Source organism: Gadus macrocephalus, chromosome 7 (genome assembly GCF_031168955.1).
Source record: "Gadus macrocephalus chromosome 7, ASM3116895v1".
Lineage (NCBI taxonomy): Eukaryota > Metazoa > Chordata > Actinopteri > Gadiformes > Gadidae > Gadus > Gadus macrocephalus.
In genome coordinates this window covers 23,582,987-23,597,104 of record NC_082388.1, presented here as the reverse complement: position 1 = coordinate 23,597,104, position 14,118 = coordinate 23,582,987, and the positions used below count along the sequence as shown (strand labels likewise).

Sequence of the window (14,118 nt, the reverse complement as noted above, 5' to 3'; positions counted from 1 at the left end):
TGTGAATGACGCTTAAAAAGAATCCCGTCGATGGCCGTCCAACTTTCACAAATGCACGATTCTGGAATCTAATTTCGAAGAGATTGTACGAAGTGTGATATACAATCAAGCGCCACTTAACGTGCCAGAGCTGGTAAACAAGCAATGTAGGCTATTATAAACTACAAGTCCCATCATCCAAACAGCCATGCGTCGGGAGTCTAATTGCATATCTACAACGGCTCATACGGTTATGAACAAAAAATAAAATATTGATGGTCGACTTTGTTAAATAAAATAAATATGAAAATAATATTAATTCAGATTTATTTGATTCCATCTCGAGTCCACGCCGTCGTCCCTCCTACTCTGCTGGCACCGTAAACGCTATTTATGAATCCCGATCGCTCACGGGCGTGTGGACGCAATTAAAACACTCGGAATAAAACGACGCGGGGAATTGATTGTACGTAACGATATCTCCACACGCAACATAACACTTTTTCGATGGAGGTTTCATAGAAATGTAATCCGACTCGACATTCAGTCACTGGAAGAAAAAAAAAAAACGGCATCGGAGCAGACGAGCGGTACGGTGTTTTGCTTTTTTGATACTAGGTCAACACACCCGAGACGCACATTCTGTCCTGACACCGTGCGACCCGCTCAACTCCAAATCGGTTAATCCATCCTAGCCGGTTCACCTCCGAACGGCAGCGGGTTCGACCAGGTAAAATCATCTTATTCCCCGCGACTAAAACCACCGCGCATCGCTGTGTCTTGTGTGTGTAACGGAAACCATCTCTGTCGCTCGCACCGCCTTCGCAGCATCCGATCGTGCGGCTCGGCTCGCCGTGTTTTCCGACATGCGAACACAGTGGTCCAGATAGGCCGGCTGATGGTGTAACGGTGGCGGCTGCTGCTGCTGAGATTATTAGCATTATTACCACGGGCTCCACTGATGTGTTCATGGCAGCCATTATGCCTTTAACATAGATTACATAGGGGTGGCGTGATGGGGATGCCCGACAGACGGCCGTAGCCGAGCGATTCGGGAAATCTGTGTGAAATCGCCGTAGGGTAAGTTACAATGTTGATCTCCCGAGCTAACGATGGAACAGGTCAACATGAGCTAGCTAGTGTTAGCTGCTACCGCTAGCCACAAGCCCCCGTGGATGCAAGCGAGCTAACCGGAGCCCACTGTCTGGTCTGCAGACGTTGATCCTGTTTATCGCCCGTTATAAACGTTGCCAGCTATTTTTCAATAAGAGGATCATGCACCGTGTATTTTTTTTTAGGTGACCGACCTTCAGAAGTGTGAGATGTAATTATTTAAATCTAAATGAATGGATGAAATTGTAACGTTAGTGATGTGTGTATGTGTGTGCGTGTGTGTTTGTGTGCGTGCGTGTGTGTGTGTGTGTGTGTGTGTGTGTGTGTGCAAATAAACGCAAGGTAGCTAATATCGTGGCGTTCCTTATCATTTTGTCATTGAGCCATTTATCGCTATTCAACATTTAGCGCATTGATTTATTTGAATGGGAAGGTAGCTCGGTTTAGCATTTCCTATTGAAAACAAGGGACTGCGCTAGCCACGGGCTACGAGCAGATTATGCCAAGCGGCCCTTGGTCCGTCATCACAGTGCAATGGCACCTTGTTAGGTACACAAAGTGCCCGTTTTCATTGAGGAGGGCCCGCTACCACATTTAACACTTCACAGAGATCCAATGTAAAAAGAAAATACCGAGATTTTTCAGTTGTCGGTGTTTTCACCTACACGCATTTAAAGCACCAGCCCCATCATAACAGCAAGTGAATCCTATATCTAGACATTCAATATTTCCAACCTCACCAATGTTGAAAGGCGAATGAGTAAGGCTAGTGAGTTTTACTTTTTTTTTTATTGAGAAACAGGATTTTGCATACCGATAACGGGTGCACCTTTTTAATAATTGGAAAGAACATTACTCTCCATACACACACATGCAGACTCAATTCTTACTAGCAATCTATTGCCATCAAAGCAGTGAATGGATCATGCTCAGCTATTGAGCCACAACTTTTAGTACACATTATGGTACACATGGCCTGGCCAGTGCTAATACCGGGGTTGAAGTGTGTGTGTGGACAGTGAACCACTGATATGACCTGCATTACCTGCACCCAGTCCAGTTGGGAACACACTGTCACACATCACTTTGAAGAGATGTGTCACTCTGAACATTCTCAGTACAAAATGAAGCAAGAGCTTGCATTAGCCTGACCTTTTGGCACAACTTGGATTGTCAGGTTTTAATACAACTTTCCAAGGCCACATTTGGATTGTAAAATGCATACAGATTCTTACAAAATAGGATACTCAAAGGAAAATAAATCGATTTAATCTTGTATGACACTAGGCGTCATAGTGTTACATTTGACATAACATATATATTTTTGTGATCTGATTCAAGGGTGTGTATGTTTAGATCTGCATTATCCTGTGAATCATAGATTAGCATAGAGAATTAAATTGGATCCAATCTTCTGCATGCCATGTTGGTGGATCGTTGGCTGCCAAGATTCAACCCAAATTCTATTTAGATTTTTGGGAGTCCTCTTGAGTGATCCACTGTCTGAGGATGTCCGAAGCCAGCGAACTAGCTTGATGAACAGATTAGTGTTTATAGGGTTGCTTCAACATCAAATTGAAGCAAATAACCACACATAGATTGCTGTTGATGTTTTTCTGTTGTACATGATGTTAGGGAACATACTTATTGGGTTATCAGAGAAATAAGCATGTACTGATTTTTACTAATTTAAAATATTCTGATATAACAATGGTAGGATAATAAGTGCATTTCAGGAAAACATTTGTATAATTGTATGTTATGGCCAACATCTGAAGGTTTTCCACATACTCATGAAGTTTTAATTGAATAGTGAATTTCTCTCACTTTGCCACCTCTGAAATAAAGTGGGTAAAAACTCCCACAATCCCTGTAATGGCATCTAACGACTTGATCTACATCATCGTCATCCGTCAAATACAACCAAACCAAAAGACAGCAGGATTTATGTCTGTTTAATTTACACTGACCCTGAGTGGGATCGTTTGACTTGGAATGACAGCAGACCATCTCCATGTATTGTTGATTGCACCAGATTGAACCAAACACAGCCTAATAGTGCATCCTAAAGGTCAATAACTGATCCAACTTATTGCCCTTTGTAAGTCGGTCTATTGAGTATGCTGAGCTAGACCCCGCACTGGTATGATTATCTACAGCTGCTTGGCACTAATTGCTTACCGGCTGTCCTCCGCTGTAGGTGAGTTGTCGGGAGGGGACCGCTGCCTCCAAAATGTCTTTGTGATAGTGGGAGGGGCTACCTACCGGTCCATGAGGAGGAAAGGAGGAGGAGCCTCCAACTCTTAAGTCCCTCCCCGTCCTCCTGAAGACGGACCCAACGGACCGACACCTACTAGGTCACACCTCTTTCCCTCCCTCCTTCCCCTCCTCCTCCTTCTCTCTCCCTTCTCTCTCCTTCTCCCGTCCGTTCTCCCCCCTCAGCCCGGTCTCTCCGCCCCCCCCCCTCTCCCCGCTCCTCCCCCCCCCCCCCCCCCCCCCCCCCCCCCCCTCCCGGTCCCTGCCACCATGCCATGGTCACACTTCTGGTGGTGGAGGGGTTGTGGAGCCAGACTCTGAGAGGGAACGTCGCCCATCCTGGGGACATCTACCTGGTGAGGATGCAGTGTACAAAAATGGCGACGTTTTCGTTTTCTTGACAACTGTGTTCATGGCTGTGACCGATATTTTCCAACAATATTCAATATCCGTCCCCATGTATTTGTGACCTTAAAATCCACCACCGTTGCCTTGGATGGGGTGTTGAAATCTGTAAGGGATTTGGATGTTAAACCGTCATCCACCCAACACCTTTCTGTTGTTTTCCACTGCATTAAGCGGTGTGCGGTGGTCCCTATAGAGACCACAGCCCCTCGTTCTTAGACTGCCCACAGAGACCACCCTGACACCTTTTGTCACTGTAGCCGACACAAAACATTGATGACACATTTTTTGCGCTTTAGTCCCAGTGTATGAATTGTGATCTTTCTTGACGTGTCTTATCTCTGATCTCGCTAATCTCTCTGTCTATTTTTGTCCATCTCTCTGCCTGTCTTTCAATGTTAGTCCCGGCTGGACCCTAAAAACTTAACACATTGCTGTTCCCCAGATGGCTTGATGCCAGGTGAGTAATACGTAAAAACACTGCATGAGTTCAGTATAGGACCCACTTTATTGGGGTAAAACTTGGGGCACTACCCAAATTAAAACACCAGCCACATCAATGATGTCAGGATTCAGGATTCAGGACGTCTCACAGTTCACAGGCAAACATTTCAAATTTAACTACGAGAAATAATCTTTGTGCGCACAGGAATACAGATCATTCCTACAGACAAAGTGCCTTTGAGTGGTAGATGGTTCAACTTGAGGGGTCTTTATATTTTGCTCAAGTCGACTTCAGTGGTGAAATCACACATAAAATTCACCCGGCTATCGTCAAGCAGAATTTAATAGCACTCCTTTTAATATGTGAGCCAAAGTATATCAACACAATGTTTTAGTTTCCGGTGGCGTGCTGTTATACTCTACAAATCCTGAACAGAGAAACTGTGAGGCTTTTATCTATAATTAGCTCCATGTTAGTTGAACGAAAAAAAGTCTTGTCACCCGTATTTTATTTATTCAGGCTGTTTATTGTCTCCGTTTCATAAGCATAATGTTAACTTTTAGAGCAAAATGAGATGTTTCCTTTTCCAACAAGCAAGCCATCTGGTTGTGTCCATAGCAACAGGGCTAAGCTTGTCCTGACCTCACGTTCTAGCTCGACGAGAAACTACTGTTCCAAGAACATGGAATACACAACACATAAGTCTAATTGTAAACCGAATACACGGAAGGAAAGCGACAAGGAAAAGTGCATGACGTGAATGGTCGCAAATGCGCGATTACAGGTGCACGTGCACACATGAGTCACATTCGATAGACGGTCGCTCACTGCCGCATAAAGACCAGCAGTTGACCCTCGCGTACCTTCCTGAGTGTTCTTTCGTAATTATCGTTAACGGCCTCATCTCTCTCCGTCCCAGAAAGCAGCTGTTGGCAGCTGTGCCCTCCCTCCAAACCTGGCCTGCAGGGGGGGTTACTGAGTTCCAGTTTCCCCCCTGGCCCTGTGCCCCTCATGCCCCAGGACCCACACCTCCAAGAGGGGGGAGACCCCTTGGATCCGTCCCCTCCGTTCCCCCATCAGCACCCTGCCCTGGCGCCCAGCGCCTCCGCCTCTCAGCTGTCTCTCCCCGGAGCGGTGGCGGCCCCGCCCGGGCCCGGGCCCCCCCCTCCCCCGCCCCCGCCGCCCAAGCGCCACTGCCGCTCGCTCTCGGTGCCCGAGGACCTGTCGCGCTGCCGCTACACGTGGCGCCCCAGCGCCTCGCGGGTCTGGACCCCCGTCAGCCGCCAGCAGTACCACGGCGGCGTGGGCGTGGCCGGGGGCGGCGCCATGGGCGGGGGGGGCGCGGGCATGGGGGGCGGCGGCGGCGCGGCGGGGCCCTGCCCGCTGCGCGCGCCCAGCTCCTCCCTGAACTCCTCGCTGCACTCCTCGTCCAGCCCCACCTTCTTCAGCCTGGCGCTGTCCCCGGACTCCCCGCTGCCCTGGAGCTTCCCCTGGGACCCCAGCGAGGCGGCGGGCGGCGGCGGCGGCGCCTGCTGCTGCTTCTTCCCCTCGCCGTCGTCCTGCTCCTCGTCGCCCTCGCCCCTGCACCCGCCGCCGCCGCCGCAGAGGCGCTTCTCCCTCTCCCCGGTGCTCATCCGCGACTCGGCCGCCTCCACCGCCTTCCTCCCCCCCCCGCCGCCCGTGCCCTGCCACGCGGCCGTCGGGCCCCCGCCCCCGGCCGGCTGCCACGCGGCGGCGGCGGCGGCGGCGGCGGGGGGGCCCCGGGCGTGCCCGGCGGTGCCCGCCTCGCCCTCCTCGGCCTGCAGCACGCCGTCGTCCCTGCGCCGCGCTCTGCCGCCGCAGCTGCCCCGCTGCCACTCCCAGCCCTGCGACCTGCTGCTGCTCAAGCCCGGCCTGAAGCGGCGCCGCGACCCCGATCGGCCCTGCGCCCGGCCCGTGCTGGACTTCACCAAGATGACCCAGGTACGGGCCGCGCGCCCCTGGAGCCCCTCGCTCTTTGGGGTTGATGTGACTTTGAGTGTGACCCACGGCAGAACTCTAATTAGCTTCAGACGGCGCTCTGTAAAGTACACGTGCACGATGTTTTACTGTAACAGTGTCGTATCACGGGTTCGCTACAACAGAGCAGTGCAGGAAATAAAAAAACGTGAAAAATATTTATCCTAATAACGATAGTAAGTGCAAGTGTCATAGCCCCAAAGGATTTAGAATTATTAGGATAAATAGGATTAGTAGTAGCATCAGTAGTAGTAGTAGTAGCATCATCAGTTGTAGTAGTAGTAGCAGCATCAGGTGTAGTAGTAGTAGCAGCATCAGGTGTAGTAGTAGTAGCAGCATCAGTTGTAGTAGTAGTAGCATCATCAGTTGTAGTAGTAGTAGTAGCCGCATCAGGTGTAGTAGTAGCAGCATCAGGTGTAGTAGTAGTAGCAGCATCAGTTGTAGTAGCCGCATCAGGTGTAGTAGTAGCATCAGGTGTAGTAGTAGCCGCATCAGGTGTAGTAGTAGTAGCATCAGGTGTAGTAGTAGCCGCATCAGGTGTAGTAGTAGCATCAGGTGTAGTAGTAGCAGCATCAGTTGTAGTAGCAGCATCAGTTGTAGCAGTAGCAGCCGCATCAGGTGTAGTAGTAGTAGCATCAGGTGTAGTAGTAGCCGCATCAGGTGTAGTAGTAGCCGCATCAGGTGTAGTAGTAGCAGCATCAGGTGTAGTAGTAGCAGCATCAGGTGTAGTAGCAGCATCAGGTGTAGTAGTAGCAGCATCAGGTGTAGTAGTAGCAGCATCAGGTGTAGTAGTAGCCGCATCAGGTGTAGTAGTAGCCGCATCAGGTGTAGTATTAGCAGCATCAGGTGTAGTAGTAGCAGCAGCATCAGGTGTAGTAGTAGCAGCATCAGTTGTAGTAGCAGCATCAGTTGTAGTAGTAGCAGCATCAGGTGTAGTAGTAGCAGCATCAGTTGTAGTAGCAGCATCAGTTGTAGTAGCAGCATCAGTTGTAGTAGTAGTAGCAGCATCAGTTGTAGTAGCAGCATCAGTTGTAGTAGCAGCATCAGTTGTAGTAGCAGCATCAGTTGTAGTAGTAGTAGCAGCATCAGTTGTAGTAGTAGTAGCAGCATCAGTTGTAGTAGTAGTAGTAGTAGCAGCATCAGTTGTAGTAGTAGCAGCATCAGTTGTAGTAGCAGCATCAGTTGTAGTAGCAGCAGCATCAGTTGTAGTAGCAGCATCAGTTGTAGTAGCAGCATCAGTTGTAGTAGCAGCATCAGTTGTAGTAGTAGTAGCAGCATCAGTTGTAGTAGTAGTAGCAGCATCAGTTGTAGTAGTAGTAGCAGCATCAGTTGTAGTAGTAGTAGTAGCAGCATCAGTTGTAGTAGTAGCAGCATCAGTTGTAGTAGTAGCAGCATCAGTTGTAGTAGTAGCAGCATCAGTTGTAGTAGTAGTAGCATCAGTTGTAGTAGCAGCAGCAGCATCAGTTGAAGTAGCAGCAGCAGCATCAGTTGTAGTAGCAGCAGCAGCATCAGTAGTAGCAGTAGTAGTATTAGCAGCAGTAGTAAAATGACATTGTTAAACTAGCATTTTCCTGCACGATGTGCTAACTTGTTCCCCATTGGTCTTCCGTGTTTGTGCGTGTGTGTGTGTGTGTGTGTGTGTGTGTGTGTGTGTGTGTGTGTGTGTGTGTGTGTGTGTGTGTGTGTGTGTGTGTGTGTGTGTGTGTGTGTGTCTGCTGGCCCTCCGACGCCTCCAGACGCGTAGCATCGACCCCCACTGTTTGGAGCGAGGCGGGGGCAGGCTGGCCTGCGGCGGGGACGTATGCATGGGCCTGGAGCCCTTCCTGGGGGACTTCCGGGGCTCCTGCTCCCCGGCCGAGGGCCTGGGCCGGACCAGCATCGGCCCGCTCAGCGAGAGCGACGAAGAGTGCGGGGAGGAGGACGACGAGGAGGACGACGACGACGACGGCGGCGGCGGCGCGGTGGACAAAGGGGAGCGCGAGGCCGCCCTGCAGGCCGTGTTCGAAAGGGATTGTACAGAACTGGACTTGAACATGATCGAGGAGAACTGACCCTCGTCTTTGTAAATTGGAAGGTCTTTTACTTTGGTTCCTTTCTTCTTCTTCTTCTGTTTCGCCGAGTATAAGTTATCGCCTCCTCCCCGCTCCCGTTCCCTTTTGGTTTCTTTACCTCCTCTGTGAGTCACATCGCGCAAAAAAAAACAAAAAACACTCGACCCCCCCCCGGGGTCGCACCGGGTTGGTCCGCATACCGCCAATCAGCAGGGCTCTCAGGAACAACGCCTTCTTCTCATTGGATGAGCTGGAGTTAACCGCGGCGGATTGATGACAACGGTTATGATTTGACTACCGCCACCACCACCACCACCACCACCGTTAAACTCAGTGCTGGGTCTTAGCGTTTGTAAACCCCCTGGGAGCCGCCCGTGAAAGAGATGGTAAATAATAGCCAGGACTTTGAGACGTAAAGAACACCGGTCAGCTTATACGTTCAACATTAAATGAATACCTTGACATTTGAGAATCTCGTCGCATTAATTTTTTGGCTGAATTAGTGTCACATGAGGACTGGCGAGTCAAAGCTTGCTTTTCTGTGATTTACCTCGAAAAACATCACCCTGGTATTGTTTTTCGGGAATTGTAGAATGACAAATTGAGACCAATTCGAGGAACCACGGCTGTCGGTCGAATGGCGGTATGGCGTTTTGTTTCCTAATGTTGCAGACGAGTTCACATCGTCAAGGTTTCCATTTAATAATTAGTGGTGGTTGGTGTCCAGTACTCATGGACGCTACCACACTCCGGCTAGTCACCAGACTGCAGTGTTACCCTGTCGTATTCTCCAGTATCGCCATGCCACCGACCTTACGAAGTAAGCCTAGGAAAACCCCATTACAGAATTCATCAAAAGGCTGCAGATGAAACCTAAACATCAAGGCCACATAGTGCACTTACTATTCAATTAAACGTGTGAGGTGCTTAGTTTTTTTAATGAAACTTAAAAGAACTGGGTATGCTATATCAATTAGCATGGTAATCGGTAAGAGAAATTCTCTTTTAAGAAGCATGTGACGTAACGTATGTATGCACAATCCTTACGAAAAATAATAAAGTGCATACGCATTAACGCGTCAAATAAAACTAGGTTAACTTAAGATTTGCATCACTGTAAACTGATAGCTGAAGCTAGCACTAAAATGACGGACGTCAATGAAAGTCGACATCACAGCACTAGCATAAATGACGGGTAGATATTATGTAAGGTGTAGTCCCATAGGTTCAGAGCAGAGCCCATACCACCAAAGTCTTAATAGGTTATCTTGCCAATATCTGAAATGGTGTTTGCCAAATCACACCAGCAGTGCTTATAGGTTTGAACCTTCACAATTGCTAGAATCCTGCCCATAACATAAAACCAGATGAACTTCATTATTCCCATACAGGAAATAAGGGGAATCAGGACTACATACCAGGTGGGATAACTGGAGGAATAATATTATACAAGTATAATAATTATTGGTATACTAATTATAATACCAAATCAACAGTAAGCAGGTTTTCTGGACGAAGAACTTGATGGGTAAAGGCGTTGGCATGGCGTTACCTGGGATAGCGTTGCAGTTTGGTAAGACCCAACAAGGCCCCACTGAGTACAGGTAGTCACTGACGCTGTTGTTCCATGTGAGTGTACACACATTCCTTTACCAGTAGCTCCCAAACAGTGCTGTTGAAAAAGTCTGGATGGTGCAAGCGGCTGCTACATTCATTTACAGTGTGTGTGTGTGTGTCTGTCCTACTCTTCAAACTGAGCAGAGCCCTGATTTCTAGAATCCCCCCTCACCCTAAGTCATCGCTTTAGCCCTAACCCTGCTATTGAACCCAAATGAACACCCCTAACCAAAACACCACAAATATGAACATGATTCAATTGACTAAAAACCAATCTTGCCGCTATCAAATTAATGTTCCATCACTCGATCCCCAAGATGAGCTGAAACAATAGCTAGACGTAGCCAAATAGCTTGAGATGGATTGCTTTATCGCACAGCCATGGTTATCAGTCAATGAAAGATGCTTTGCATAGTTACAGAAATCCACGGTACTGAAAATGTCTTAAGCAGGATGCTGAAATGCACAAATCAATCATATGAGAGAGCTCTTCTGCACTAAAACCATGTGTTGGCCCCCACCACATGGAAAGTAAAACCTCATTAGGAATCAAATGGATGAACATGGCTGTGTTGTTGAGTCATAGCCCCCCGACCCCCGAAACATCCTTAGAAGTATTTTTCAATTTGAAATTGAGATTTCATTGATATCTGCCATCTCATTTACGAAACTAAACATGTTTCCGCATTATTTATTTATTTGCAAACTTGCATAGAAAAGCAGTTTCTGTCCTCACTTGCAGAAATGATTTTTTAGCTTGAGAAAATAAAAGTATACAGGAATGCTCCGAATATACTTACTGTCTGTTCTTGGAGAGGTACAACGAGAGGACTTCCATATACTTCATTTCAGCATTGTTGCATTGGATTGGATACAACTATCTACTAAACATCTGACATATGGCTACCTGTTCTGAAACATATTATCCTTATCCCTCGTTACTATGCCAGTCGGCGAGCCACAGGGAAACTGTCTGGTGGTATTTAAACAGTAGGGCAGTAGTGGGACATCCTAACTGCAGCGATCGTCCCACCTGCGGACGAGGCAGGATTCAGCAGAGTAGTCCTGGCTGTCTTACATAGACGATACCTTCTCCGCAGCCAAGGGGCATACAAACCTCTGTGACCCAGTGTTTAAAAGGTTGACTTCCGGCGGGAGCCCCCCCCCCTTATCGCCCCCCCCCACACACTGATAACAAAGCTCAGATGTTTTATTGCAACCAACCCCTTCCCTGGTGGTTTTGACATGACACACATGAGCTCCAGTTTGAATGCTACCACAATGTTCATGCATTCTGTTCGCTACCATCTGATAGTTACCTGAATGCAACACAGTGTCTGAACACCACAATCATCTTTTCTGGGGAAGACTGAGTAGAGACGGTGTGTACAGAACCAAGTGATGGAGGCTGACGCCATTAGACTCAACACATATTGTATTTATATTTACAGGCTGAGGGCCAGACCTGGGGCTGAGTGGGTTCAGGGATTCCTAGGCCCAGGGTTTCTGTTCCGCCTGGGGCATACTCTTGTTTAGATACAAAAGAAGAATATTAAAATGCATGTTCAAAAAGTCAAATTCAAGAAAAATTATGAAAGATTACTTTTCTGATCTACTGTCAACTACGTTTTCAAAAAGATTATGGGTGGAAAAAAATAAACGTTACCAGATTTTCAAATAATTTACAGACAAAATGCTGAAGTGTGTTTGTCTGGTTTACTGCACAACTTGACGGGAACATGCGGCGGAACGCAGCCTCCGCGGCGGCCGTCCTCATGTCTCGGTCTCATCCCACCCGCCACTCTTCACGGGAATCATCACAGTCTACTCATGGAATTATAACAGTCAGCATATGCCTTACAAGTTATTCTTTCCTCAAAATTGAGTGCAGCGAGGATAGACAGCGATGAAAATTTGTTCATTGTCTGTAGTTGCTTTTTTTTTTATAAATATGTTTGTTCATCACTGACTCGGATGGGTTGATGTAGGCATTCAATGCACTGTGTTTAATGAGTTATCAAGAACTTCAAAATGGAAGAGGCCACTGTATTCGGATGGTGCACTGTAATATAATATTATACTGCTGCAGCAACCATAATCATTTAAAAAAAATGATGAAAAAAATAAAAGAAAAATATGTGTAAAGATGTTAGCTGAGAGACTGTAGGCAGGTCATCTCTGTCTTTTAGAAATGTTTTTTATTGTATGTGTTAAAAAAATGGAGGCAATTTCAAAAGTTTGTGTATAATAAAGATTATTGGAAATTATTTTACAATGAAAAGGGAAGAAAACGGTGTACTTGTTATCTTATTTATTATTTAGCTTACAATACAAGGGATTATGTCCTTTGTTAAATGCACGGCATAGCCTACGTTTACCATTTTAAGTGTGGATCATAGAGGGAAAAGGGGAGCAGGCATTTTAAATCCACTAGTCAACCGATTAATTCCCCCTCTGTAACAGTTTACAAACCTACATGAACTGACAGAAAGATATTGCAAAATAATTTAAAACAGTCGGATCTTCACCGAAGACTTAACCCATGCTATTTATTGTCCTCTCATTTACGAAACTCACACAAGGTAAAATCTTGCGAAGCAAATATGGAGTCAATAGAGTTTCAGCAGTTACAGGTTTAGCTAAAACATGTGAAAGCTTGTTAAACCATTCGTTTTTTCTTTGTGGTTGTGATTTCCAATGGCCAATAGGGGGCGGTAAAAACCTATGATACAAAGAGAAAAACTACTTATTTTGACATATTTCATTTTTTTTTGCATCCAGGTAATAAAAACAGAGCTAAATAGCTTGACTCGCGTTATTTATAGCCCTCGCTGCTATAGCAACTACAGTCTAAATACAGCATAGCATTCTGTTACAGTGATGTTCATGATAACAAACACACGCTCCTGCTGCTGGTGACGCGCGCTGTTGTCCCACGCACGAAAACAACGTTCCGTTAGAACCGTTGGTATCCATAGCGGTTTGAAAACTTTTATATTTTAAACATTTATATTATTTTTTTATTCAAGATTTATTTGCTGAAATACTTACAAATTTGTCAAATGACCCGAGGGCTAAAGTCCATGTAATATCTTTGTGTAAATCGGTAGCCAGCAGGCCTATAGGCCTACTGTCCTGTCAGGGTTGGTCGTTTTGTTAAGCTAGCTGACATTTAGATAATCACTTTGGCCTTTAAAGAATCTCGTGCTCGATATAGTCTACAGTTAACAACCATTGATGCCTGAAATTATTGTCATGTATAATTGACATTATGATTAATGTCTCCGTCATGGAGTGACAGAGTCATGACAGTGTGTGCGACCGTGTGTGCGACCGTGTGTGTACATTTGACTGACAGGGCGGCCAGTGACAGCGATCTGTATGTTCTGACCAAGTTAGATCTACATGAGACTATAAAGTAGAACTCAGACTTTCTGGAGCAGCTGATCGGTGAGCAGGCTGGCCAGGCTGGACCACTAAGGAAACAGGCGGGGATAAGCAGCTCAAAGAAACAGGCTGGGAGCTAACACTTGACACTTAAGACACTTCGGTAATTGACAAGGCCTTTTTAGTGTCCTTATTAGCCCCCACGATGTGGTAAATTGTGTGTGTCTGTCTGTGTGCATGCCTGTGGGTGAGTGTGTGTATGTACGTGGGTGCGTGTGTGTGTGCGATCTTTTGTGTGTGTGAGTGTGTGTGTGTGTGTGTGTCTGTGTGTGTGTGTGTGTGTGTCTGTGTGTGTGTGTGTGTGTGTGTGTGTGTGTGTGTGTGTCTATGTCTATGTGTTGGTGATTGTGTGTCTGTCTGTGTACTGTATTTGTGTCGGTGTGTGTGTGTTTGGTGTCTTTTGTGTGTATGTGTGTGTGTGTGTGTGTGTGTGATCTTGCGTATGCGTGTGATTTCATGTGTGTGTCAAATCTCGTGAGGTGGGTGCGTGTCTGTTTGTGTTTGATCCCCTTCTGTTCAATGTGTTGAGCTTCGTGCCGCTGACTGTTTTCAGATGTCAAACTGCCCGGTCAGTTCGGGCAGGATCAGCAGCGGCGGCGGCTGCCTCTGGGCCTCAGATGGAGGAACAATGTTCCTGGTCTGGTGGAGCATCTGGTGGAGCTTCACATCATCACCATGATCGACCCTGAGAACCCCATCCGCGTGTTCTATCAGGACACACCCTGCCTGCTCCTCACCCTGTCTCCTCTTGGGCCACCGCGACCACGGTCAGTGAGTTCGCTGGAGATCCAACCACAATGCATCGCT

At 47.0% G+C, this 14,118-nt stretch overlaps 1 protein-coding gene across 3 annotated transcripts; it reads left to right on the top strand.

The window, feature by feature from the left end:
- Window positions 1-192: 192 nt before the first annotated feature.
- Window positions 193-12,155, top strand: fam53c (family with sequence similarity 53 member C). Of its 3 annotated transcripts, none has more exons than XM_060056047.1 (5): window positions 193-709; window positions 3,293-3,704; window positions 4,156-4,213; window positions 5,118-6,160; window positions 7,933-12,155. In XM_060056047.1, the coding sequence occupies exons 2-5, from the start codon at window positions 3,624-3,626 to the stop codon at window positions 8,245-8,247; spliced, it is 1,497 nt and encodes a 498-aa protein (XP_059912030.1). In that variant the 5' UTR covers window positions 193-709; window positions 3,293-3,623; the 3' UTR covers window positions 8,248-12,155. The 3 variants fall into 3 exon arrangements, with proteins under 3 accessions (XP_059912030.1, XP_059912032.1, XP_059912033.1); XM_060056049.1 differs by lacking the exon at window positions 193-709 and adding an exon at window positions 721-1,059; XM_060056050.1 differs by lacking the exon at window positions 193-709 and adding an exon at window positions 1,070-1,296.
- The last annotated feature ends 1,963 nt before the right edge of the window (window positions 12,156-14,118 follow it).

Coding starts and splice junctions, on each gene's coding strand:
- fam53c (XM_060056047.1), top strand. CDS start 3,624: ATGGTCACACTTCTGGTGGTGGAGGGGTTGTGGAGCCAGACTCTGAGA. Junction 3,705..4,155: donor ATCCTGGGGACATCTACCTG/GTGAGGATGCAG, acceptor TTTCAATGTTAG/TCCCGGCTGGACCCTAAAAA. Junction 6,161..7,932: donor ACTTCACCAAGATGACCCAG/GTACGGGCCGCG, acceptor CGACGCCTCCAG/ACGCGTAGCATCGACCCCCA.